Below are 14,846 nucleotides of genomic sequence, written 5' to 3' on the forward strand. Positions count from 1 at the left end.
CTGGGCCCTTGAGCAAGGCCCTTAACCTTCAATTGCTCCAGGGGCGCTGTACAAAGGCTGACCCCAAGGGGTATGCAAGAACTAACACATTCCTAATACAAGAAATTGTATAAGGTGAAATAAAGAACAAAAAAAGAGGTAAGGACTAAAGCATGTCATCTTGTTATATTTATGTGGCATGTTTAGGATATGTTGTGGCGATCAAAGAATTTTAATTTGAAACCTGCAGTTAGCAAGCCCCATTATATTGAATTATGCCTATTTTCCTGTTTCTCTTCAATGCAGTTTTAGAAAAATAACAAATGAGGTTAGTGAGACGTAAGAATGATGCACTGATTATGGAGTTGCAGCTGCAGGCGGGAGGGTCCCCAAGGACTGGAGCTGAGAACCACTGATCTGTAGTGAAATGTTTCTTGCATTAAACAGACCACAGTCGCCCTTCAGTGCCCTATAAATAACTAATGAGAGGGCAATGCTTTTAGAAAATGGGTGGCAAGGACTTGTGCCTAACATTTGCTATCAGTGGTTAGAAGTGAAATAGGCCAACAAGATGTGCCGCTTGAGAACAGGTAGGTATATAAGAAAGTTGAGGGATTTATTAGGAAAGTCATTTCATCGTTGGGGTTCTTAAAAACAATGTGATGATTCTGATTACATTTAAACTTCAGTTCGGTGATCTGATGTTGTTTTCCTCCTCTGCTCATTGATTTCTAGCTCCAGTGGTTTCTTTTGATTTAATGTGGTTAATCCTGTTAAATTCTGAGTTGTTTGAATGTTGCATGTCTTAAACCTAACAAAGGACTTTGCCTTGTTCAGTGTGTTTAGCCGCTTTACAAAAATGTGACATTTTTAAAAGCCTTTAGAATGCTGAGCTGCAAAAAGATGACCTTCACGATGATTTTATGGGTTGTTTCATCCTCAACAGATGAACTGTAGGTTACTTTTACTGATTTACACAACAGCCACTCAGATTTGGCCCAAATATGTTTTAAGGGTTTAAGGAAAATAATTCTGTCCTTTTCATGAATATTGTTGCACAGTACTTTGTAAATAGCCGACTTATTTTGCTTTTGTTTAATCCATTTTTATTGCTTAGTGGTTACAATTTTATACTGACTTTAGAAACTTCCATCGGTGAAAATCTTATGAAGGGCTGAAGACCTCGGAGCACAAGCAGACCCTCCAAGACAGGTGAGACCAAAACAACCCATTACTGAAAAATGACATTGCACTACTGAAAAGGAAAATTGATTGGATACGAATGAAGGAAGTCGTATGCTGTGGATTTTTTTTTTTGCTATGGCCTGAATTCTTCCAAGTGAATTTAGAGAAGCCATCAATGAGCCGAGTTAATAAGTTTGTTTGCAAGTAGATATGTTGGGAGTTGAGCTGAACTTGTTCAGTGTCCACACGCCATGCTGTGCTAGTGAGTCCACTTGACAGGACTGAAAACGGCAGTTAAATGTCGTAGCTTAACTTACAGCTTGCCTGCAGGTAATCGGTGATACTGCTGATCTTTTTCTTATTCTGCATTCAGAAAAGCACAGCAGTGTTTTTTGAGGGGGATTTATAAGACATTTAGAAGTTTCTGCTTTTGTTAGATTTAAATGTTTAACTCTCTTTTGTTGATTGCCCTTCCTCTGTGCAGTTTTCTCCCTGCATTGTATCTTTTTAATGACAATTCAAAACGAGCAATCACTGAATAATCAAAGGTGTCAGACCCACTAATCAGTAAAGAATGGATTAATTAAACAATTAGAACACCTGGAAAAATAGAATGAAAACAGGGTTAAAAAGAAAAAAAAAAAAAAAACACCACCCATATAACTGCTGGGTACCGTACCTTTCTAAATTTCTATATTGTTCACAAAGCTTATTAGACCTGGAGTCCAATTAAAAACAGAAGGTGGTCCCCAGGCCTGAGTTTGGGAAGCCCCCTGTGCAGAATTTGCTCCTGGCCATACCTCCTCTTAGCTTGCTTGTCCTCCTGATCATGGCAACAATACAATTTGAACTTGGGCTCTTCTGATTACAGAGGAGTCTTCTCTGCCATCCTTAGCAAACTCCTCGACGTTGACCAGCAGCCAAAAGAAAAGGCCCACCGGCTGTTGGAGTGAAGCACATACTTCACATGCTTCATACCGTTCGTGGGTAGCTGAGACAGGCAGGGGCACAAGCTGTGAGCGAACCTCTCGCCACAGGCACCCCTGAAGTTTTTGCTATCTCTTAACAAGAGAAAGGAACAAAACTGAGAAATTCCCCACAATCTCCAATCGCAGAACTGTCCTAATTTTAAGATGGATGTGGCAGGGGCCATTGCTGTCCCAGCAGGCATTGCTAGTTTTAGCCTTTCCAGACCTTTAAACCCCCATACCCCCTTCCCGTTAGACGGATGGCAACTCTGCATGTTGCTGCCATCCAGTTTGGTTTTTCCGTTATGTTCACTCCTGCCTTGTCTGCAACTGTACTGGAAAAAGAAAAGGGGCAAAAAAAAAAAAAAAGGCTGAGTGATGCGTTTGGGGCCATCTGTTTAAAAAGTTTTCAGATACCTTTAAAAAACAGAAAGATGTAGTCCAGTCCCCACTGAGCTGATCAGAGCAGAGACTTTCCATGGGTGGGTATGGGACACCAACTACAGATGGTTTAAGAGTCCTGTGCAGAAGTGGACGAGTCAGGGTACTGGACCCTGCTAAACAACATCCTTGTCTTGGGAGAGGAGACTGACCTCATCCTCAACACAGACGAGACCAAAGACTATCGTCAAAGGGACCGAGGCGGAGAGGGCCGACCGCCACAGATTCCTGGGACTGAACTGGACTCTTACCACCACAGCCACAGTGAAAAAAGCCCAGCAAAGGCTTTATGTTATTAGGCTGCTCAGGAAAGTCGGCCTGAACCGTCGGCCTCTCACCAGGACTACAGAGGACTGACAGAGCATTCTCACCGCAGGCATCACCGTCTGCTATGGGAACTACACACGGGCAGAGAGGATCATAGGGTCTATGGACTCAATGTACGCACATCCCTGTCGGAAATGGTGAGGCACTCATTCCATCGAGCTCACTCTCTGCTCAGACACAAACTGTACGTACAATCTGAGACACAGCAGAGCGGACAGCATCGTCACTCACACCACAAGGGCTTCAACAGTCAGACTGATGGCAAAACAAGTTACTGAACATGTAAAATACGCCACACTTCCTCACTTCACGTGTCATGTAAATGACGAGTGACAAACGTGAAATATTTTAACTGTGCAATATTATTGTTTTTTTGTGTAGATATTACCACCATTTTGTATAGTGTTGGTATAATTCACATTATGTATTTATATTGTTTTGTTTACTATGATGACTCTGAAAAAGCTCTGCACAAGAGTTCCAATGTGCTTTGACCGTCAGTTTTATGCACAAATGGCAAATAAAGAAACCTTAACCTTCTGCCATGCCGGGTTTGACAATGTGAAATATCTGCACATCTTGTTCATAAGTGGTTTTCATTGGCAAATGAACTTTTCTATTTTTTAAGGCTGCATGAATTTTTAAATACTCAAAAATCATTTATTGGAAAGTAAAGCCCCAATAACAAGAAGACAAACATTTTAGTTATCAAACCAAATTAAATAACAATTAAAATAATTCCTCCTTAGTAATGTTTATGGTGTAAAGTAGCTCTTTATGTAGCATGTTATTTTAATGTGATCCATAATGCTTCACCAGTAATGGGCAGATGTCCTGGCAGTGACACTATAGAGCATCCAAACTACGGGTACTTGGCATTAGGCAGTAGACCCGCTACTGAAAACAACGTTCACTGCTCCGCCACGCTGCACATTCTGTTCCTTAGCTCTCCTCATTTCCAAAATCACGTGTGACAAACATTTGGGTACAAAGTGCCTCACCCGGCTGTGCAGCTTAGACAGAAATATTGGTTAGCTTTATTTTATTTTATTTTTTTGTTTTTAAACCAACCCATTTGCATCCCACTTTTCTAAACAAATATTTTTACAGTCCCTCATGTAAGGCATAGTCTTAATATAAAACATACTGCGTTCCTTACAGTCTTAACGGTTTCATATAAAAATAGACTGCATTGAATTGCATAAACAAATCCAGTACTGGCAGCAGACTAATGCTAACCTCGGACACTTTTGCTCCTCCATAATAAACTTTTTCTTAGTGTTTTGCCAACATCGAGCTTTGTGCCCTGACAGTACCCATCCCAGGGGTCAGATTAATTAGAGCTCGTCAAGGTTGAGTGGCGCAACGGGCTCTCTCCAGTATGAGAAGTGGCTGAACTCCGGACACTCAAACAGACACTGTCCTGGTTTGTGAAGAGGAAAGATGTGTTCGACCAGCTCACTCAGATGAGAGTACCTGCAGACGACACACAGAGAGGGTGAAGGTGCTGCTGTGGTGCTCCTTAACTGCATGCAGCAAGTTACCAAGTATGAGGAGGTGGCCACAGTTAGTATTTTTTATTTTATTATTTGCATTGCCTCCATACAACACCACACGTCTTTCTTTTTCCTGTCGCTGCTATGCAGATGGCCGCCATGCCATTTGTCTGATGTGCTCTGGTGTATGGATGTGGCACTTTACTTACCTCATAACGTGTGTGTTTTAAATTTAGAAGCAGATATCTTTAAAACATTTCAAGTACATATTGAAGCTTAAGTGTTATGACTGTATACTATAGAAGAAATCCATCCTCCCTGTTCTGGTCCAAATAAACCTCTCACTTCTGCTAACAACAGGAAAAGACCTCAGTAACTTACGAAGATACGTTTCCTTTGGTTTTTTCCTGAATGAGTTCTCCCTTGGGGTTCACAGTGAAGATCCTTGCATCTGATACACCAACTTGTTTGTAGGCATAAACATCCTATACCAGAAAGAAAAAAAAAAATGTTTTTCTTTAAAAAAATATTTGTCGAAATCCTAAAATGTAATGAATTCTGCTTTGCAACGGCCGCCAGCAGCTTTATTTGGGAACAGTTAGTTAGGCCTTTCAGAGAACAGCAGCTCACAGTGTCATACTGGCTCTGTTCCTTAAAACACACATGGACTGGTGGGGCCTGCTCTCGCGACCCCTGGGACGAAATCTGCACCCAAGGCTCAACCGGCAGGCGGTGGAGTGTCATCCCCCTAGAGTTGGAATACACCTGCTGTTTGCTTATCCAGACATTCAGCAGCGGACGTACTCCAGTGAAACACTAAAATCGACAGAGGTATCTCCATCAGGACTTTAGGAAGTGAACTGCTTACTTCACTTTCATTTTTCCTTAACTTAAAGGCCTTCCTTCTTTTAGCTCGCTGCAAAAAAGTGGTAGGGGAGGAGTGTCAGAAAAATAAAATAAGACCAGGGCTCTACTTTATCTTTTTCAAACAAATACCTCATAACTGGTTACTGTTTTGGACCTTACCAGTAGCACACTGGTTTTACCAATCAATCCTGATCAGCTATGGATCAGAATGGTGTCCTTAGTCCCAAAACTACACTATACAGACCAGCTTTTAAACATAAAAATCCACTTGTGACTTCTCTTTAATTTTTTTTTTTGTGTCAGATGGCCAAGTAAAGACATTTCTCTTAGACATTAAAGAAGATTCCCGACTTACATTAGCTCTGTTCCCAAAGGCTGCATAAAAAGGTTGTCTTTGCAGACTGAACAGGTTCCTGATGTCATTCAAACAAGCAATCTTGAAGATCTCGGGTTTCTTCTCAATCACCTCTCTGTTCACACAATTAAAACAAAAAAACACTTAGTACATTTTGCACGTTTCAAGTGAAAATAATTTTTGTTTGTTTAGACAAGCAAGCCTTAATAGGCCGACCTACACCGCTCCCTTGGGTCAGCATTGACAGATCACTAAACAGACAGACTGCTACATTTTCACTTTATAATAAACATTGCACTGTTAAATAAAAATGATCTCCATCCACCCTGAAAACGCGTATGAAGTAAACATGGCCACATGCACCGAGTATGCACTGAAAAAGTCTTGAAGGGGTACGAACAACGCCAGCCAAAGGATTTACAGCTGAACTCTAGCGACCGGGAAATCCATCTGATTTTTAAAAAATCTGCAGCATTCAAAGTGTATCAAACACAACTTACATTAATACAGGTAGGCAACACTTCAATGGCTGCTGCGCTAGAATAGGTTTTTCTTTTTGAGAAGGACGACCAATCAGGGAATGAGATGCTGTAATGGGCAGGATCCAATCAGGGAGTGGCTATGCGATAAGCATGAACCAATCACAGTACAGTTAAAGAGTCTGTTTTCAGAACTTTTTACACATTCGCATTGCAACACCGAGCCTGCATTTTCAGATGTTTACGGCTCTGGAGGGCATTTTTCAAAAGTCTCTATTTGAGACTCTATTCTGCATTATTTATTTTTTTACAGGATAATGTGGAAGTCTAGACGTAGCCTTAGTACCTGAGGCCACTTCACAACATGCTCTGAGGTGGCATTTTTAAACACTAACTGCACACAGAAAACGGTGGGTCCACTCAGACCCTGACTGCGCTTTGTGCTGCAAACATAGACATTTTAAGAGAATGAGGGAAGAGGTTACTGTGCAAGTATAACAGACACTTTGACACGGGACGACATTTATTTAGATTGTGACTAAAGTTTAGTGTCTTGCGCTAATAGCTTGCACTTTTTAAAAATTTTTTGTTTTACATGAGGATTTATAAAGCAGGATGTACCTATATATCTATTGTGTAGTGCCTTCCACATTCATCCATCTAACTGTTCAAATCAAATCAGTTAAACAAATACAAAATCTTGATAAAGGACATACCTATGCAGGGCAGAAAAAAGGCTGCTGGGCGCGAGAAGCACTGGTCCCTTGGGCAGGACTGTCCCCTTGTCATTAACCCACTGCAGGTAGCCTTTGGTGATGTCTGCCATACCGATGGCCCGTGCAGAACAATACAAGAATTTGTAGCCATTCCTGGCAGAGATAAAGACGGTCATTATTAACAGACTGAGAATAAGGCAGGCATCTTAATTTAGGACTTTAAAGAGAAGTTAAAAAAATAAAGCAAGACATGCCGTAACAAAGATGGGCCCTCACACTACTGTGCCCGTAAGAGGCAGTTCAGGCAGCTTCTTTGATTTCCAGTGAGCACCCATTGATCTGGGAGCCTCAGACACACCTCTTTGCACCATCTAAGGGTGGTCTGCTATCAAAGGCATGGGGGTGGGGGGGTGTTCTAAGGGCAGACTGGTATTATACAATACAATACAATTTATTTTTGTATAGCCCAAAATCACACAAGAAGTGCCACAATAGGTTTTAACAGACCCTGCCTCTTGACAGCCCCCCAGCCTTGACTCCCTAAGAAGACAAGGAACAACTCCCAAAAAAAAAAACCAGTAGGAAAAAAAATGAAAGAAACCTCGGGAAAGGCAGTTCAAAGAGAGACCCCTTTCCGTAGGATGGGCGTGCAGTGGGTGTCAATACAATAAAATACAATACAATACAATACACAGAACAAATCCTCAATACAGTATAAAAATCAAAATTTTAGAAGTATGTAGCATAATTTGCAAGTAAGCTGGAGTTCAAGTGTTATATATATACTGTATATTCTTTTTCTGGAACTTGTTATCTGACCAAATATTTAAATACCTGCTTTACTGTTCTCCTGTACTGGAACTTATATACAATGCCACAAATACTCTAGCCTACTATAGGCACATACTTTAATCGTTCTTATGTGTATCCTGTTCCAAAAGCACATTCCCTAAACCTCGTTATGATTAGGAGTACTAATGGAGAAATCAGAATTTTCACATTGTCTTACAGCAAACTTTGACGTGATAAATTTGTCACATAATTATGAATCAGTGGTGGCTTATATGGTAGCGTATCTCTGGTGCTGGCTTTGAGCACTAGTTCATTTTTGTTGCTTACACTGCTATTGTAACGGCGCTGTCAAGGCTTCGGCATAAGCATGAGTCGCCAGCAGTCTTAGTTGCCATTCCATCAAACAAATGTGCAGTTTGAGTTAAAGATGTTAAGATTTGCATTGGGTGTGAAGAGGATGGACAGGATTAGAAACGAGTACATTAGAGGGTCAGCTCAAGTTGGAAGACAAAGTCAGAGAGGCGAGATTGTGTTGGTTTGGACATGTGCAGAGGAGAGATGCTGGGTATAATGAGAGAAGGGTGCTAAGGATAGAGCTGCCAGGGAAGAGGAAAAGAGGAAGGCCTAAGAGAAGGTTTATGGATGTGGTGAGGGAGGACATGCAGGTGATGGGGGTAACAGAACAAGATAAAGAGGACAAGAAGATATGGAAGAAGATGATCCATTATGGCGACGGGAGCAGCCGAAAGAAGAAGAAGAAATGCCAGCTGCAGAGAAGCCAATAAAATCGGAAAGCTTGCATTGCCAAAGTCTCAGTTCCAACTTGGGTAACAGCACAAAGCTGTCCTACAGTAGATAGTGAGATACCTAGAAGAAGCCATTGGCACTTGGGGCAGACGAGCACCGATGCAACGCTACAAATACAATATTCAGAATGGCAGCAGATTACATGTTTAGCGCTAATGAGAACATGATTATTATAAGATTAAAATGAACGCGTTTTAGTGCACCTGTCTGATTGAAACTACATGTTCACCAACAGCGAGGAGTACCTGGACTGTGTCGAGCCCGTGGCTGCTATGATTTCTGTAACTCACCAGATGTCACTATTTTTAAAGCTTCAGATCTTTGATTTTTTTTTTTTTATATACTTTGTATTCCCAAAGGGGAAAATGTCATTTTGCATGACCTATGGATGTCAAGAGTGCAGCAACAGCCATTGCACGGCGTCCCTGGAACAACTTTCAGGATAAGGGCCTTACTCAAGAGCCCAACAGGATAAGATCCCTTTTGGAAGTAACGGGTTTTGAACTGGCAACCTTCCAGATACCAGCCACAGAGGAACCACTCCACCACTATTTCAGGCACACTTAGGAAAAAGCTTCACAGGGCTTCGTCTGCCCATCACTAAGAAGCAGCAGTCAGCTTCTGGTACTCTGGTGTCAGGTCTACTGCGGCTGCAGTTTTCATTCTCACCATTTTCTTAATTAGTGATCAGCATTTGCTACTAATTAACTCTTTTCCCTTCATTTGAATTGAGCTGCTATTTAAGACTCAGACCTCTTAAGTATTTCTTTTTTCCTTAATAAGCAGCCAAACTAATATATGTATCTTAAAATAATATTAAGATGCAAAATGAACCAACGCATGGCCAGCAATCTACGTCTACCGTACAAAATTTTAAAATAAAAGGAGGTCTCAGTAATCTGCTCAGGTCCACAAACAATTAGAAGGTGCTCTTGGGGAAAAAAAAGTAACAGTTTTGTAAAGGTCTGCTGCGAGCACACCAATGAGCCATGGAATTAAATTAAACAAGTTTAATTAATAACAAGAATTGGCATCTAATTAATTAGCAGGTTGGAGTTTAAGGCCATGACTTAGCTGGTAATATGTTGGCTCACTTCACATGTCATTTCTGTTTGGGTGCCATTTGAAGAATAAAATAAACGCAGTTTGAAGGATTGGATCCGAAAACAACACATTAATTACAGCGAAGGGATAAGAAGTTAATTAAAAGCAAAAACTGGTCAATATTTAGGAAAAGGGTTAGAATGAAAACCTGCAGCCACAGTAGTAAGACCCCTGAGCAAAACTTTGTCCCAAAGCAGCATCGGCCCAATACCAGGCAAGGTGCCAGTCCATCTTGGAGAACACTAAACTCTTACCAGGCCAGTTCAGAGTCACAGTCAGCCCAACATGCACATCTGTAGAGGACACGGCAACACACACAGAAGACCCCCATGGACATGAGAAGACCCACAATCCGCAAGGCTGTGGCAACTGGACGTTACTCATTTTAAATTAGGAGTTCATTTTAATTAAACTAACCATAGGCTGGGCTACACTGAATGTCTTGCTACCAGCAGTTGTGTTCTTTTGCTGTTCCTATCCAAACTGAAAAAGATGACAACATTAAGTAAAAGTACAGCAGCTTTGATGTCGACGGTCAATCCCGTTTCAGCAAAGCGACAAACTGAGCGTGCGGTCCAGATATTCTCAGGCCTGCCCGAAGATTGGCCTTTCCAGTGTGTCTAGAGACCGAGGCCATTGGGATCTTTACCCAGTTACCTAAAGATTAACATCACGGCCCCAGTGAACTGTAAAGGCCTGTTTATACGGAGCAATCTGAAGTGTTCATTTTGGTCAAAAAACTGATGGTAATTATTTAGAGAAAAATCAATGAAATGACTTCAAGCCACATTAGGATTAAAAAAAGCACCGTGCATAAATGTTTCTACGGTGAGAAGTGTTGGGTTATATAGAATGTGTCAATTACAGTACATTCAGTTTGAATGGTGTAGCACACTTGTCAGACCACATCTGGAATGTGCCAGGCAACAGATCATAATGGCATCTGGGCAGTATGGAGTTTGAATTTCCGTCTTGGCAGCAGCACATTTAGGCTCTTGAGAAATTAGCGAAGAGCTACTTGATTTACTCCAGGAGCACAGTGTAGGAACTAGGGAGGAAACCAGAAGGTGGAGCAAACTGATTTGATGGGGTGACATGAGTGGCGTGTTTAAAATAATGAAGGCAGTAAGTTAGGAGGGTGCCAGCCAGTATTCTTGAAGAAGAGAAGAGCCCAGGGGCTAGTAGAGCGTAAAACTTGGTGAAAATTCCTGCAAACACTGGAGAAAGCTAGCAAGTAGCACAGTGAAAGGAAGCTGCGCCCAGTGACCCTTGAAGTCCTGACTGAACGAGAGATTTCAAGCACAAGGTGAGCAGGTCTACTGGGTAGGATGGCCCTTTCACCTCAAAACTACTCTCATGTTCTCATCAGACTGCTATCAAGTTCAAATCCTGAGAGCAGGTGAATTTTAGACAGTGCAGCTGCCTTTGGGGGTCTCGCTGTAGCCCACCCATTGTGCAGCCAGAAGCCCAGGGCTTTGGTCATTAAAGGCAGCGAGTTCATTAGCAGCTCCAAGTGAGGACACACTGCTGACCGTGGTGCTGCTTGAGGGAATTTCTCACCAGTGAACTTATTCCTTGTAGTCATTAACCTCATTTAGTCAAACAGGAAAAAAGAAAGATTTCAATTCTCCGCTTTACACCACACCGTCACTTACATGTGTATCTTGTGGTAGAGTTTGGCGATCCCTTGATGCGTCCAGTCTTTACCAAACTGAGGGAGGATGTGCCCCAATGCATCGGACCTAACAAGGATACAATATGACAGTCATTATTAATTCATTTACTGTATGCTTCTGCTAGGTAAAGTTTGAGCTAAAATAAAGCTGGCACGTTTAGGAAAAACTATAACCTGGGGTTATGATAAGCAGACCATTATGAGTGTAATTCAAATTTAATATCTGTTCATCTCATATAATCCACACCATATAGGGCTAATTAATTTTTATTTTCACATATGAATGTGCGGGGCGGCACGGTGGTGCAGTGGTAGCACTGCTGCCTCGCAGTTAGGAGACCTGGGTTCACTTCCCGGGTCCTCCCTGCGTGGAGTTTGCATGTTCTCCCGTGTCTGCGTGGGTTTCCTCCGGGCGCTCCGGTTTCCTCCCACAGTCCAAAGACATGCAGGTTAGGTGGATTGGCGGTTCTAAATTGACCCTAGTGTGTGCTTGGTGTGTTTGTGTGTGTCCTGCGGTGGGTTGGCACCCTGCCCAGGATTGGTTCCTGCCTTGTGCCCTGTGTTGGCTGGGATTGGCTCCAGCAGACCCCCGTGACCCTGTATTCGGATTCAGCGGGTTAGAAAATGGATGGATGGATATGAATGTGCTTTACTCTGTTGTGCATATGTCTGACAACAAAACTAAATATGTCCACCGCAGACATACAGCACAAGTTTCATTTCAGTCTATAATTAAACACTGAGGGAGCCATTCATTTAGACTGTAGGTGACCGGCAATAAAACTGAACACAAAGACACCATCGCCAGTGAGGACAGTCATCTTTATCAAAACAAAACACAAAAAAGCTTTTTTAAGGTCAAAAGTCACTATCCAACCCGCTATAGCCCAACACAGGGTCACGGGGTTCTGCTGGAGCCAATCCCAGCCAGCACAGGGCGCTAGGCAGGAACAAATCCTGGGAAGGGCGCCAACCCACTGCAGGGCACACACACACACACACTAGGGACAATTTGGGATCGCCAATGCACCTAACCTGCATGTCTTTGGACTGTGGGAGGAAACCAATGCAGACACGGGGAGAACATGCAAACTCCACGCAGGGAGGACCCGGGAAGCAAACCCAGGTCTCCTTACTGCGAGGCATCAACGCTACCCACTGCACCACCATGCTGCCCTTAAAAAGCACAGCAAATTAAAAAAAAGAAAACCAGTGGTTCAGCGCTCCTTTAGAGTTTAAAGGAAAATAAAGTATACAACGCTTACTACCTCTGTTGACTGTAATGGAGTCCTGTAACATAACATCCTTTCTGCAATTCAACCCTGAGCTGAACTGAGTGATGTCAGACCCTGCCAGCCACTCCCAATATGCATCTGAATCCCACTGAATTCAATAGTAGTTCAGACGAGTGAAGAATAACTACATTAAAACATTCTAAACTAATAAATCCAACAACAGCGTAGACTACTTCACGATCTGTGACAGGAGGAACAGCAAATACTGTAGAGCCGTGAAGGACGTTGGGTGGTCTCTGCACATGTAACACACAATAAAACAGATTTCATATCTTAATATCTTTAGATAAACCCAAGGAATTTCAAAATTCGGTTCATTCGGTTACTCGGACTCACGTCTTGGTTTAACTGCCTCACACATCCTCAACATTTTGGCACATTACCTAAAAGAAGCCTAAGCACTTCAGATACCAGCTTGATGCTATGGTCAGAAACGAAAACTCATGTCCCTAAACCTTGTGCCATCCTAAAGCTGACAATAATGACTGACATTGCCTATATTTTGATTAAATCCGCTGGCTTGTACTTTATAATGCTGTATGAGTGTATTGATCAGCAGTGGAGACTGCAGGTGTAGCAGGATGGGCAGAAAATATGAACTCATCAGTATAATCTCTTTGTGAATGTCTTCAGTTGTTATTATGTTACTGCATGTGATCTCCTCCTGTGGACTTCTTTACAGAATGAACATTTATGCGCATTTCCAGCTTACTTACTTGGTAATAGTGCCATCGATATCGGAAATAATGATTTTGTCATCCCAGTTCCACAAGTAGATGGTGGCCTCACATCGACACGTACCCTGGTACTGTGTGGTCACACTAAACACAATCTCGTTGGCGCCTTCTCTTAGATTCAGTTGCTCCTGTTAACAAGGAAGAACCATAAATTTAGGAAGCTGGCACAGCAGGCCACTTTATCCGCCAGCACTACAGTTAAGTCCGTACTCACAATCTGCTCTGAGCTCAGGCGTAGAGATTTCCGGTACAACTGACTGAAACATTTTGTTGTAATTTGTATGTCAGACTGCTCTCTGTCTCTGGTCATTCCCGAGTCGTCATCACTTGATGTGTCACCTTTTTTATCCCTAAGGAGAAAAGCAGATCATTTCTAGTGGATTCTTTCACTGGCAAGATTTCAGTAATGTCTGAACAGATAGACAAGTCATATTTTATAGTTAAAAAAAATGAAATGCCAAACTTAAACAAAACAAAATCAAAACATGTTTAGCAATTATAAGCTACAGTATATCGGAAGTTCACTGCTGGTGTGATCAAGTTTCACATACAGAAATATGGCTCTAAATTTAAAATACAGCACTCAAACTAGTGAATTTACATAAACTACGTTTTAGAAACCATTTTGCGGACGTTGCCCATAAGAAGTAAATCGATAAATCTAACATCAGGTGATCCTTCAGAAGTTTATGACGAGTGTCTGGGCCCCACAGCTAGGGTAGAGTGTGAAGAGAATCCTTCCGAGCCACCTGAACTGCCATTAGCAGAGTGGGGAAGGGTGACGTGACACGACTCAAGGGCCCAGCGTGCTTTAGCTCCTTCAATGGTGACGTGACACGACTCAAGGGCACAGCGTGCTTTAGCTCCTTCAATGTTCCCCAGTGAAGAGCGTTATGGAGGGGGTGAGCACCACAGCTAATTTTTTAAACACCTCATATGTGGCTGGTTTTCTGAGTCTGTGTTTCATATTCAAAGTGGATGGACTCCATTACTTTATACTGGGAGCATATTGGAACCATTGAGAAAGACTTTTGTGATCATATTTCCATCTAACATTAGGCCAGCATATTTGAGTAAATACTCAAATCGTGTGTTACGTTTTTTGATCATCCATCCATCTTATGAACCATTTATCCCCGAGTAGGCTTGTGGGAGAAGCTGCAACCTGTACCAGCAAGGCAGTAACAACCCCTGGACAGGGGGCCGGGCCAGCCCATCACAGGGTCAACACCCACATCAGGAGGCAACTCGGCATTGCCAGTCAACCTAACTACCATGTCTGTCTGTGGAAGGAAGCCAGAGCAGTCTGTGATCATTTAAATATTACAACATATTCATTAGACATTTGATTAAATTGTTCCACATTTTATGAATCCAAGTATTCCAATATTGGGAAATGATAGTTGGAACCCATCAAGGCAACATCAAGCACAAGATGAGAACAAGTACCACCGCATGGAACAGTGGACACATTTAAGAGACGTCAGTCGGCCTGACTTGCAGCTCTTAAAAAGATGTTGATGGAAACAGGAGGACCTGAGAGAGAACATGAAATGACTGACCCGGGACTCGGATCAAATATTTGATTTTGGTTTAGTTTCTTAAATTAACACCTGACAATGT

General features: G+C 42.2%; 1 protein-coding gene across 1 annotated transcript in view; it reads right to left on the reverse strand.

The window, feature by feature from the left end:
- Positions 1-1,285: 1,285 nt before the first annotated feature.
- LOC120538397 (phosphatidate phosphatase LPIN2-like) overlaps positions 1,286-14,846 on the reverse strand; it is an 88,555-nt gene continuing 74,994 nt past the window's right edge. The window contains exons 14-20 of the mRNA XM_039767913.1: positions 13,438-13,573; positions 13,203-13,351; positions 11,172-11,258; positions 6,814-6,966; positions 5,619-5,733; positions 4,778-4,881; positions 1,286-4,376 (exon numbers count right to left, since the gene is read on the reverse strand). Coding sequence (XP_039623847.1) covers positions 4,238-4,376; positions 4,778-4,881; positions 5,619-5,733; positions 6,814-6,966; positions 11,172-11,258; positions 13,203-13,351; positions 13,438-13,573 — 883 coding nt within the window. The 3' untranslated portion in view covers positions 1,286-4,237. The remainder of the gene's footprint in view (positions 4,377-4,777; positions 4,882-5,618; positions 5,734-6,813; positions 6,967-11,171; positions 11,259-13,202; positions 13,352-13,437; positions 13,574-14,846) is intronic.

Source organism: Polypterus senegalus, chromosome 10 (assembly GCF_016835505.1).
Source record: "Polypterus senegalus isolate Bchr_013 chromosome 10, ASM1683550v1, whole genome shotgun sequence".
Taxonomy (NCBI): Eukaryota; Metazoa; Chordata; class Cladistia; order Polypteriformes; family Polypteridae; genus Polypterus; species Polypterus senegalus.